Source organism: Myxine glutinosa, chromosome 5 (genome assembly GCF_964187855.1).
Source record: "Myxine glutinosa chromosome 5, kmMyxGlut1.1, whole genome shotgun sequence".
NCBI classification, from domain to species: domain Eukaryota; kingdom Metazoa; phylum Chordata; class Myxini; order Myxiniformes; family Myxinidae; genus Myxine; species Myxine glutinosa.
In genome coordinates, this window is record NC_136265.1 from 179,533,013 (window position 1) to 179,545,891 (window position 12,879).

Consider the following 12,879-nt stretch of genomic DNA (forward strand, 5'->3'; position numbering starts at 1 on the left):
CATCCGATGCCGACCTCTGCTGATCTTCATACAGTTACATCCGATGCCGACCTCTACTGATCTTCATACAGTTACATCCGATGCCGACCTCTGCTGATCTTCATACAGTTACATCCGATGCCGACCTCTGCTGATTTTTATAGTTACATCCGATGCCGACCTCTGCTGATCTTCATACAGTTACATCCGATGCCGACCTCTGCTGATATTCATACAGTTACATCCGATGCCGACCTCTGCTGATCTTCATACAATTACATCCGATGCCGACCTCTACTGATCTTCATACAGTTACATCCGATGCCGACCTCTGCTGATCTTCATACAGTTACATCCGATGCCGACCTCTGCTGATATTCACAGTTACATCCGATGCCGACCTCTGCTGATCTTCATGCAGTTACATCTGATGTCGACCTCTACTGATCTTCATACAGTTACATCCGATGCCGACCTCTGCTGATATTCATACAGTTACATCCGATGCCGACCTCTGCTGATTTTCATACAGTTACATCCGATGCCGACCTCTGCCGATTTTCATAGGTACATCCGATGCCGACCTCTGCTGATCTTCATACAGTTACATCCGATGCCGACCTCTGCTGATATTCATACAGTTACATCCGATGCCGACCTCTGCTGATCTTCATACAGTTACATCCAATGCCGACCTCTGCTGATCTTCATACAGTTACATCCGATGCCGACCTCTGCTGATTTTCATAGGTACATCCGATGCCGACCTCTGCTGATCTTCATACAGTTACATCCGATGCCGACCTCTGTTGATATTCATACAGTTACATCCGATGCCGACCTCTGCTGATCTTCATACAGTTACATCCGATGCCGACCTCTGCTGATCTTCATACAGTTACATCCGATGCCGACCTCTGCTGATCTTCATACAGTTACATCCGATGCTGACCTCTGCTGATCTTCATACAGTTACATCCGATGCCAACCTCTGCTGATCGACTGTTATGAACAGAACGTCCCAATTCTGAATCTTCTTCATGTCCAGGACATGTGATAACACTTCCTTGATTAGTTTAAATGAGTAAACTCGAGCTGGACCAGGTCGTTCCCCCTCATCAGGAGGATGCATGTCTCATCCTGCTCAAGCCTCGTCACAAAGTCCTACACTTTCCATTCCACAACACATCATCAAACCTCCTCAAACACATTCTATGCTCACTACCATTCCGAGCTAAATAAACATACCAGCTGGCCTTTCCTCCTGTACGTCATGGACTTCAGTGATCCAACAGACTCTGTACACATTCTGCACTACACTTACTTTAAAGCCACCCGATCCCTAACATCGCCAAACCCAGAAGTTCCTGGGAACCAGTCTCCTCCGGCTACAGGCCAGGCTGTCACACAAGCTTGTCTTTTGACGTAACTGAACGGAGCGTCTCGGATTTGCTAACGTCAACACTATAGTACAATCTATCCACAGATGACCAACAATATAACAACAAGTAACCAATCCACTTTCGGAGGTGCAATCCCTGGAACTCTTGCCATCACTACCTGCTATGACCTTTCATACGAGGACCACATGACCGAGCTGACTTCAATGGCAAGTCACCATATTTGTCGTGGACTCTACTAAGGCATCCCTGATCCCTACAATGCCCATCATGGTGTACATGGCGTCCGTATGGAGATCCATGGAGTATGGCTCACAACTCTGGGCTGGAGCTCCTGCTTGGACCACATTGCTCATAAGATAACGTCTTCACTGATAACGATGTTATCACATTGCTATCAGAACAACCAGACAGGACCTCCTCCATGATAATACACCTTTGGGAATAGTTGTGATCACCAAGTAAAAAAGCGCAGTTGACACAATGGAAACTTGGTCTTTATAAGGACAAGAGTCAGCGCAAATTACAAGGCCAAGTAATTCATTTTCTCAACTAAATGTTGAGGGAGATATGCGACCCCTCTTGATTTGAGGAGGGGCTCATGTCTGTAACGACAACCTTTTTCCGACGGTGCCTAGCCATGGTCTCTCAACATCTCTGATAAAATTCATCGTCCAAAGTACGTCAGATATTCCATGAGTGCGGGCTGGTCGTTGGTGTCTCTCATTTGTTACACGGGAACTCCCCACCAAGTGTCTTGCCCCCTTCCGACACCTGCGAGATCCCCCTGGTCTCTAGGGTGGATGTTGTACATAGCATTGCCTCCATTCGAATTTCAATAAAACACCCCCAAGAATTTACCATACATCGATGACATTTTACCATACCGCTATAATACTGTGAATGAACTGCCCATCGTAGTTTATTTTTTGGAGAGACTAGTTCAACATAGTCCAACTAGAACAGCACTCGGTAGAGCACATACCTCCGCCATGTGAACAGTTTAGGTTTTGTATCCCACGAATAGGCCGGATCTGGATTGGACCTGAACCAAAATCAGATCAGCTTGCTCTCGTCACCGAACCAATTCATCCACCAAGTTTTGGCATAAGTCGTCCATAATGAAATGGAAAACCAAATACTACATTGGAGTAATCAGAAGAACCCGAATAAGCAAAGAGCAAAGATGGAGTCATCAGGAGGAACCGGGATAGGATTCGGGTTTCAGCCGCTACTCCACAACCCTCAAACCCATCCAGGAGCAGCCAAGTAAACCTTCCAGAAAAATCTCTGTAAGAATTCACTTCTCCTTGGAGAAATAGATGAAGAAAGAGAAAAAGAAAGAACATAACTTTTTTTAATATCATGTTATTTATCGTTTTTGGCCCTATCTCTCAATGGTGAAGAATCACTTAGACTTTTAAAAAACTCTCATATCCAAATCCGGATCTTCACCAGAATTGAATCGAATCGTCCGTGTCACACTCCCAACCTGTCCACCAAGTTTTGTACGAAACCACAACTCCACATCTTTTTGAGATATCCTGTTCACAGACCGACAAACAGACAAACAGACAGGAGTGAAAACAACCTCGATCTACCTTTAGTGGTGGAGGTAATAATAAAAAATGCGAATCAAGTCACACAAAATGACAATGGGGAAAAGGATTTCAGGTGGAAAAGGATTTTAGGTGGCTTGTGGTGCGACCAGAAAACAAACGAGAGGCTTTCGCCAGCAATCATAGTACAAATTGGCCTAAAGTAAGACCGTTTCCCGAGAGAGGGTGGTGGTGTGCAAAGTGTGTGACGAGGCCGCTTGAGGTACAATGAGGTGTGAACGTGCCGGTGTTTGCTCCCTGATTTCCTGCTCATCAATGTCTCAAGAAGGCCCGATGCTGGACTCTCGTCGCTTGTTCCCGCTCACGCAGCCTGCAGGGAATACAATCAGATATGGGGGTCAATGTGGGGTCATGTGGTTGGGCTACCCTATTGTTCCAGTCATAGCGGGGGTTATGGATGTCATAAAATCACAGTTAATTATAAGCTCACCTAGACTTTAGTCCATAACCTGTAAAAACATTACATGTAACCTGTAAAAAACAGGTCCTGAAAACATGTATCGCTGTAATCAGCATCGAGAGGGCTTCCATTCAACCAATCGCGTGACCAGATTCTGCGCATGAATAAAATTTCGATATTTTATGACGTCATTGACTTGCTCCTGATCCAGGTGAACTAGCTTCAGGACCCGTGGTCCTATTTTTACCCGTGACGTGCCTGCAGGACTACAAGTGCTTCATGTTGTTGTTGTTATTGGTGTTGTTGGGGTTCTTGGTGGGGGGTCGATTTTTGAAATGTGCACCCATTGGTCAAATAGCTGGCAGACCACACATACATATGTCGTTTGACTTCACCCACCTTAGCAACGAGATGAAATGATATGGCCGCCATCTTGGTTTTCTGTTGGACCTCACACATTAGGCCTGCAGGCCCCTGCTGATTATACACTGACTCGGTTTGTTGTCAGATTTCCATTGGCTTTGTTTGGTTCGAGTGTTATTTCCGGTGAGGGAACCTGAAAAATCTAATCGTATGTCGAATAATAGTAAGATTTAATGAAGCCCGTCAAAGCGAATGGTAATCAAGTGTTACGTTATGCAAGTTACTAAAAAATAGCATTATGTAATTTTTGAATGGCTCCATATTGGGGTTTAGCAAACCGTGACCATGTGACAAATCAGCTCGTTCTGATATAACTGTGGCAGAGGCTCAAGACCAAGCCTGGTGTTGGCTTAGCGGTTAGGGTGCCGGCTTGGGATCCTTGGATCCTGGGTTCGTTGGCTCAGCGGTTCGGGTGCCGACTTGGGATCCTAGGATCCTGGGTTCGTTGGCTTAGCGGTTAGGGTGCCGGCTTGGGATCCCAGGATCCTGGGTTTGAATCCCGGTCGATCGCTGACTTAACACCATGGGGGTTGACTCAGCCTGTCATCCTTCCGAAGTGGGCAAATTGAGTACCAGTTCACTGGTAATTCCCTGTGTGTCGCAAGAGGCGACTAACAGGGTTGGCGGCAGGAAGGACATCCGGCCATAAAACATTGCTTCAAAAAGGCGACCAAGGTGCCCGAAAAAGGCCAACCCCTGCTCTGCGGGGAAAAATGGCCTCTCAAGGTGGTTTCAGAGGCCGACATAGATAAGAGGCATCACAGAAAGATTTTAATAGCGCATTAAATGTGTGTTTCTCCATTGCGCTGTTCATCTCTTAAGAATGCTTTAAATGCGCGTTTCCCAATCGACCCGTTACCGGATTTTGTTGCACATCGAACACAGTGTGGTCATTATTGTTATTTAATGCATGTTTGTTTACTTGGTGCCAACACCATTTTTGTAAGGGAAGGGGGAAATGCCAATAGCAGGGCCGAGGGAGAATATAAACGGAGATGAACAGAGGATGTGGGTAACGAAGGGTTGAGGAGAATGCAGGGGGTGGACCAGATGGATACAAATGGAAAAACCCTTTTGGAGGAGGGGGTGGAGAGGGGTGCTTTAACATGTGCAGAAAAGATCGTGGTTTTGGATTTGGGATGATCTGAGATGGTCTTGAAGACCTGGATGAAAGAATGAGATTGAAGAGAGTGTGGAAGTTGGTTCCACAGGTGGGAGAAAAGAGGAAAACATGAGTGGAGGTGAGCAGTGATCCTGGACTATGGTAGTTTCACCAGAAGGGGCTTGATGGTGGACTACATGTGCCCTGCAGATACTTGGGTGGAGGTTGTACTCAGTTTTCACTCTGGTTGTTTGTTGTACACCGCTCCTTTCCGATGCCATCTCCAGGCGCTGCATAACGTTATTGCCGGGCACCGAATGGGGCTCGGCAATGACGCACGCTGAAAGGGAGTACTCAGTTTTCACTCTGGTTGTTTGTTTGTTGTACACCGCACCTTTCCTATGCCATCTCCAGGCATTGCAAAACGTCATTGCCGGGCACCAAAGGGGGCTCGGCAGTGACGCACGCTGAAAGGGAGTACTACTCAGTTTTCACTCTGGTTGTTTGTTTGTTTTCTTGTTTGTTTGTCCGGGCGATATCTCAGCCTTCCTTTGAGCTAGGAAGCTGAAATGTCGGCACACTAGTGAGCAAGTCCTTTGTCAAAAACTGTATTTTTTGTTTTTTGATTAATCAATTAATTGAGGAGTTATTTAATTATTCGCGATTCATTAAGTACTTATTTAATTAATTAAATTTCCTTTCTCTTCTGGCCATTAACTCAGGCACCTTTTGAGTTAGGAAGCTGATATTTGGACATGCCAATGACCAGGTGATTTGGCTGCAAAGGCTATTTTTGATTTATTAATTAATCAATTAATCGATTAATTATTTAATTATTTGATTAATGAATAAAAAAATATTTTTTTAAAGTTACAGATTCTGATGAAATGGTGGTGGTTTATGTGTTCGGTGACCGAATTGATTAATAGTTTAATTTTTTTATGGTTATTATTTATTTATTTTCATTATTAATCATTTATTTATTTTCTTTCTCATTTGGCCAATATCTCAGGCACCTTTTGAGCTAGGAAGCTAATATTTGGACATGGCAGTGACCAAGTGATGTGGCTATCAAGGATATTTTTCATTTATTGATTAATCATTTAATCGATTAATTATTTATTGATTAATCAATTAATTATTTAATTTTTTATTAATGACTTATGTAATTGAATTTTTAAAAGATACATCTTCGGATGAAGCACTAGTGGTTTAGTTATGCTATTAGCCAATTGATTAAGAAAATATTTTGTGATAATCTTTTATTGATTTTAATTATACAATTAATCAATCAATTATTGTACCTCCCCCTCCCAATGCAGTCTCTATGAGCTGCACTGCGGTATTGCCGGGCGCCGGAGGCGCCCCGGCAATGCCGCGCTGGAGGATATTGAATTATTTGGCATGGGGGCGGTGTACTTTTATTTGAATTTGAATGTATCTTGTATCTTGTATTGTATCTGTATTGTATCTGTATTGTATCTTGTATTTGAATGTATTTGAATGTATCTGTACTTGTCTTTTTTCTTGTTTTCTTGTTGTTTTCTTGTTTGTCCGGGCGATATCTCAGCCATCCTTTGAGCTAGGAAGCTGAAATTTCGGCAAAATAGTGAGCAAGTACTTTGACAAAAAGAGTATTTTTTGTTTTTTGATTAATCAATTAATTGATGAGTTATTTAATTATTAGCGATTAATTAAGTACTTATACATTTCCTTTCTCTTCTGCCCATTATCTCAGGCACCTTTTGAGCTCTGAAGCTGATATTTGGACATGCCAATGACCACTTGATTTGGCTGCAAAGGCTATTTTTGATTTATTGATTAATCAATTAATCAATTAATCGATTAGTTATTTAATTATTTGATTAATGACTAAAAAATTATTTTTTTTACTTACAGATTATGATGAAATGGTGGTGGTTTGTGTGTTGTATTAGCGAATTGATTGATTATTTCATTTTTTAATGATTATTATTTATTTATTTTCATTACTAATTATTTATTTATTTTCTTTCTCATCTGGGCAATATCACAGGCACCTTTTGAGCTAGGAAGCTAATATTTGGACATGACAGTGACCAAGTGATGTGGCCATAAAGGATATTTTTGATTTATTGATGAATCACTTAATCGATTCATTATTTATTGATTAATCAATTAATTTTTTTTTTATTTTAATTAATGCCTTATTTAATTAAATTTCTAAAAGATACATCTTCGGATGAAGCACTAGTGGTTTAGTTATGCTATTAGCCAATTGATTAAGAAAATATTTTATGAAGCTTTTTATTGATTTTAATTATGCAATTAATCAATCAATTATTGTACACCTCTCCCTCCCAACACAGTCTCTATGAGCTGCACTGCGGCATTGCTGGGCGCCAGAGGCGCCGTCCCGGCAATGCCGCGCTGTGGGATATTTAATTATTTGGCATGGGGGCGGTGTACTTTGAATGTATCTGTACTTGTTCCTAGTCTTTTCTACCTTAATTACCCCTCCTCAAGTTAACCTCTTAATTTCCAAGATATTGTGCCTCTTCGGTCATATTATGAAAAGTATTGGGACAGCACACCTGAACACTAATCGTGAAAGTGAAAATCACTTTACCTGCATGATTACACCATTAAAAGCTATGTGGAAGAATGAGATCACCATGCTGGAATTGTGTCACAATATTCCACAAACATCTAGAAGACCAGACACTCAAGCTCACTCTCATTGCTCATCAAGAGGTCCGTAACCCTAACAGCTCACTGTGGAATTGACCCTCAAAGTTGGGCAGAGTAGAGTAGAGTCGATTCCATGAATGAATCACTTGAGATTCATAACAACGCAAGGTCATGTGACTGCTATGTATCAGGTAAATAAATAATAATTTTGGATGTGTGAAACTGCTTTGTGGCAACATGTGAACGAGTTAAATGACGTGGAAAAGCATTTCTGGGAAACAGGACGGAGCAGGAGATTGAAGGAAAAGAGGAAGTTGATTGGAAAGCACAAATGCGGGATAAATTAGAATGGCACTTGATAGAGAGCATACCTCCGCCAGGTGAACAGTACATTTTGTACCCACTGATGGGTCAGATCTGGATCCGGACCTGAACCAAAATGTAATCGCCTTATTCTTGTCACCTAACCAACTCATCCGCCATGTTTAATCATAACTCGTTCAAAACTTTTTGAGATATCGTGGTATGTATCGGTTTTGGTGTCACCTCTCAATGGTGAAGAAGCACTTAAAAATTATCGTGTCTGGATTTGTATCCTGATCTTCACCAAAATCTAATCATTTCGTCCTTGTCACACTCCCAACCTGTCCACCAAATTTCGTCCAAATCCATCCACAACTTTTTGAGATATCCTGTTCACAGACAGATAGGCAGACACAGTGAAAACACTAGAACAGCACTCAGTAGAGGGAATACCTCCACCAGGCAGTTTATGTTTTGTATGCCACTGATAGGCCGGATCTGGATTCAGACCTGAACCAAAATCTAATCGACTTGTCCTTGTGAGCAAACCAACTCGTCCACCTAGTTTAATCATAACTCGTCCATAACCTTTTAAAATATCATGTTTATATATCGCTTTTCACCCGATCTCTCAGTTGCGAAGAATCACTTAGAAATTAAATAATTATCGTATCCGAATCCATATTCAGATCTTCACCAAAATCGAATCGATTCTTCCTTGTCAAACACCCAACCAGTCCACCAACTTTTGTCTAAATCCGTCCACAACATTTTGCGATATCGTGCTATGTATCAGTTTTAGCCCGATCACTACACGGTGAAGAATCACTGAAAAATTAAATAATTATCGTATCCGAATCCATATTCAGATCTTCACCAACATCGAATCGATTCGTCCTTGTCACACACCTAACCTCTCCACCAAATTTCGTCCAAATCCATCCACAACGTTTTTAGATATCATGTTCACAAACAAACGGACAGACAGACAGGGATGAAAACATAACCTTCGGTGGCACAGGTAAAAAGGGAATTAAACAGAGACATAATAGTTGGAAAACAAGTCGATCGTTCTGATGATTAAAGTTCTGCTTTCAAGAAAACCTAAAGACGTTACTTGAAGTCGAACATACCGCTGGCTGCGCCTTGTGGTGAGCTGCACCAGTTGCTCTTCAGTGTTCCGTAGCTCTGTGAGTCTCCGCACGTGAGGGGAAATATGCCCATGCATGGTGGTACGACTTTCGATCCCCGCATCTCCTTCTCCCTCCCTCTCAGAATCTCCCCCTCCATCATGTAACTGGAGAGACAGTTCTGCTGCTCTTTCCCTGAGGTGTTTGATTGAGGCATAAAGGCTCTGGTCCTCCTCATCCTGAAAGAAAACATGAGGGAGACGAAGTGATGTTAACAAATAGGAGAGGAATGTCAATGACAATTAAGACAAAAGCAATGGAACAAATAAAGAGTCAGAATTAAAATGTTTGAATTGTACAAAGGAAACTGGGAAAAGTTGAACATCAGGATTTGATGATGGATCCTGTTCACTAAATAACACCAATGGGTATGGAATGTGGCCTACCTTACAGTCTTGACCATCTACCCATCTTTATTCCATCATCTCATTTTCACCTTTGACATGTCGCAGGTCTACAAGAGCTTCACATTGCTGTTATTATTGTTTAGTTGTTGTTTATTTTGTTGGGTTCTTGTTGGGGGTCGATATTTGAAATGTGCACCTGTTGGTCGGATGGATGCCAGACCACACCCACATCTGTTGCTTGGCTCAACCCACCACAGCACCAAGACAAAATTACGGTAATCACGCGGTATGTTACGCAAATTACTTTTTTTTAAACTATTGCTAACTATGCCATCATGGCCATAACGTGTGTGGTAAGAAATCGAGATATACTACATTGTCCCAATAGTAGGTTTAATTCAGTTTCGATCTCTGGCAACACCTGTAAGAAATAATATAATAGCCGTAGATGATTCTGTCTGTCTGTCTGTCTGACTGTTGGGCGTCTGTCCGGGGTGTGGCTTACTCGGTTTGCAGAGTAGCTCCACCCATTCTGGGAGTGGCTTCATATAATTATAAACAAAAAATATCCACCATTTTATTAACTCGCATAGCTTTGAGGCCTGTTTTGTAGGCCCGTGGTGTCTTGCTCTCTCTCCCAGTTTTATTTCAAATCAAATTCGATATATCATTTCATTTTTCACAGTCGCTAACATAGTTTTAGATTCGATTGAAAAAAAACGGGAAGAAAATCCAATGAAAGTTGCCGTTTATAGAACGAAATGAATTCTCAAACGCCTGTAACTTCAAGGCCATTGAGTCTCTCTCACGCCTTTATCTCCAATCTAACTCACCATATGATTTCATTTTTATCGATGGTTTTAGACTCGGTGTCAGCAATAATTGAGAACATTCCACACACGCGGGAAAATGCAGAGATATATTTTTAAAAATCGCGTCATGGTGTATCATACACCGCCCAACATGACACCGACGGCAACGTGTCGATACATATTAAAAATTCGATATATCATTTCATTTTTCACAGTCGCTAACATAGTTTTAGACTCGGTTGAAAAAAAACGGGAAGAAAATCCGATGAAAGTTGCCGTTTATAGAACAAAATGAATTCTCAAAGGCCTGTAACTTCAAGGCCATTGAGTCTCTCTCACGCCTTTATCTCCAATCTAACTCACCATATGATTTCATTTTTATCGATGGTTTTGGACTCGGTGTCAGCAATAATTGAGAACATTCCACACACGCGGGAAAATGCAGAGATATATTTTTAAAAATCGCGTCATGGTGTATCATACACCGCCCAACATGACACCGATGGCAACGTGTCGATATATATTTAAAATTAGCTTTTGCTTTTCCGTTAAGATATATTACTTTTTCGTTTGATGACAGTCGTCACAAAAACGTCAACAATGATGCCGACACATATTTCTTCGTTTTTATTTCTTCAACATTATTAGCCGGAAGTAAAATATGTTTCAGGAAATTACCAAGATATTTCTTCGTTTTTTAAAATTAGTTATGTGCGCATACACTTTAAATAGGTTTATTTGAAATCTTTAATTTTCCACAATATAATTTACTTGCCATTTATCATTTGATGATTACGAGACAAATTCCTCTTGAGGATTGTGACAATTCATGCGCTGCGTGGAAACTTCTATTTCCAAAATGAATGAGACGATCGATGAAGAACGCAGACTTGAACAGGATGTAGCAAGAAAGCGAATGAGACGGGCGAACGAGTCCATCAACGAACGTCACTGCAAACTTGCGGGGTCACCCGTGGGAATCCCACGGGCATGGATGTGTGTGACATTTCGACATATTGAGTTAGATGCTGCACATTCGTTTTTACAAAATGGTTACTGGCAAGTCATCAGATCCAGAAATGGTGTAATGAACACAATTTATTTACGCGCAAGCACGAAAGCAAGACGGGCCGATTTCCGATTCCGACGGGCCGACGGGCGAGACGGGCCGATTTGGAGCAAGAAAAAGAACGAGACGGGAGAAAAACGAGAGAAACGAGATGGGGAAAGCCGATTGGAGAGGCGAGTGAGGAGCGATTGGAGAGGCGAGTGAGGAGCGATTGGAGAGGCGAGTGAGGAGCGATTGGAGAGGCGAGTGAGGAGCGATTGGAGAGGCGAGTGAGGAGCGATTGGAGAGGCGAGTGAGGAGCGATTGGAGAGGCGAGTGAGGAGCGATTGGAGAGGCGAGTGAGGAGCGATTGGAGAGGCGAGTGAGGAGCGATTGGAGAGGCGAGTGAGGAGCGATTGGAGAGGCGAGTGAGGAGCGATTGGAGAGGCGAGTGAGGAGCGATTGGAGAGGCGAGTGAGGGGCGAATGGAGAGGCGAGTGAGGAGCGATTGGAGAGGCGAGTGAGGAGCGATTGGAGAGGAGCGATTGGAGAGGAGTGATTGGAGGGGAGTGATTGGAGGGGAGTGTGAGGTGCGATTGGAGAGGAGTGTGAGGCGCGATTGGAGAGGAGTGTGAGGCGTGATTGGAGAGGAGTGTGAGGCGCGATTGGAGAGGAGTGTGAGGCGCGATTGGAGAGGAGTGTGAGGGATTGGAGAGGAGAGGCGTGTGAGGGATTGGAGAGGAGAGGAGTGTGAGGGATTGGAAAGGAGAGGAATGTGAGGGATTGGAGAGGAGAGGAGTGCTAGGTGGAGAGAGGAGAGTGTCAGGTGGAGACAGGAGAGTGTCAGGTGGAGAGGAGTGAGGGGTCACATATTATGTGAAATAAATAAATTGTGTTCATCACACCATTTCTGGATCTGATGACTTGCCAGTAACCATTTTGTAAAAATGAATGTGCAGCATCGAACTCAATATGTCGAAATGTCACACACATCCATGCCCGTGGGATTCCCACGGGTGACCCCGCTAGTAAGAAATAATCAAGCATCGTATCAGTATTTCGTAATTATGGGAGTAGCAATCAATTAGCAATTAGTGCAAGCAAGCCTGGATCATCTAGATATACGCACCATTCGAGTATACACTATCACACAGAATAAATGCCACAGGAATGTCTCGGAGCGATGTTCGTCCGAGTTCTTATAGAAGCCTCTCAGTGGTTGGAGACAGCATAACACCTGGGTTCAACTTAGACACAATTTCATTACATTCTCCCCGCCGTTAAAACTACACTTCCGCTAAGGCAGAAATCAAGCTAGCAGCACATAGTAGCAGAGTAATATCAGTGAGCAGCAGTTGCCAGTCCATGTCAGTCAGACCCAACCATAGCGGTCGGGGCAGCGAATCTCTCTCCCGGCACGGGTCCGGTAACTACCGGGTACTACATCCCCAAGACCGGAGTCCCCCGCGTCAGAGTATCCGCCTAAGTCGGGTGACGGCGGTGGCCCCACAGGGCTAGCCGGATCGGGTGCATGTAGCGGTGAGGAAGCCGGCAGATACTCTATAGGCTGGTCAACGGGCGGATCA

The 12,879-nt window shown here is 43.1% G+C and overlaps 1 protein-coding gene across 1 annotated transcript in view; it reads right to left on the reverse strand.

Moving 5' to 3' along the window:
• Nucleotides 1-2,762: 2,762 nt before the first annotated feature.
• Nucleotides 2,763-12,879, reverse strand: part of LOC137426654 (1-phosphatidylinositol 4,5-bisphosphate phosphodiesterase gamma-1-like) — a 170,900-nt gene continuing 160,783 nt past the window's right edge. The window contains exons 33-34 of the mRNA XM_078779175.1: nt 9,030-9,265; nt 2,763-3,308 (exon numbers count right to left, since the gene is read on the reverse strand). Of these exons, the coding sequence (XP_078635301.1) occupies nt 3,251-3,308; nt 9,030-9,265 (294 nt within the window). The 3' untranslated portion in view covers nt 2,763-3,250. The remainder of the gene's footprint in view (nt 3,309-9,029; nt 9,266-12,879) is intronic.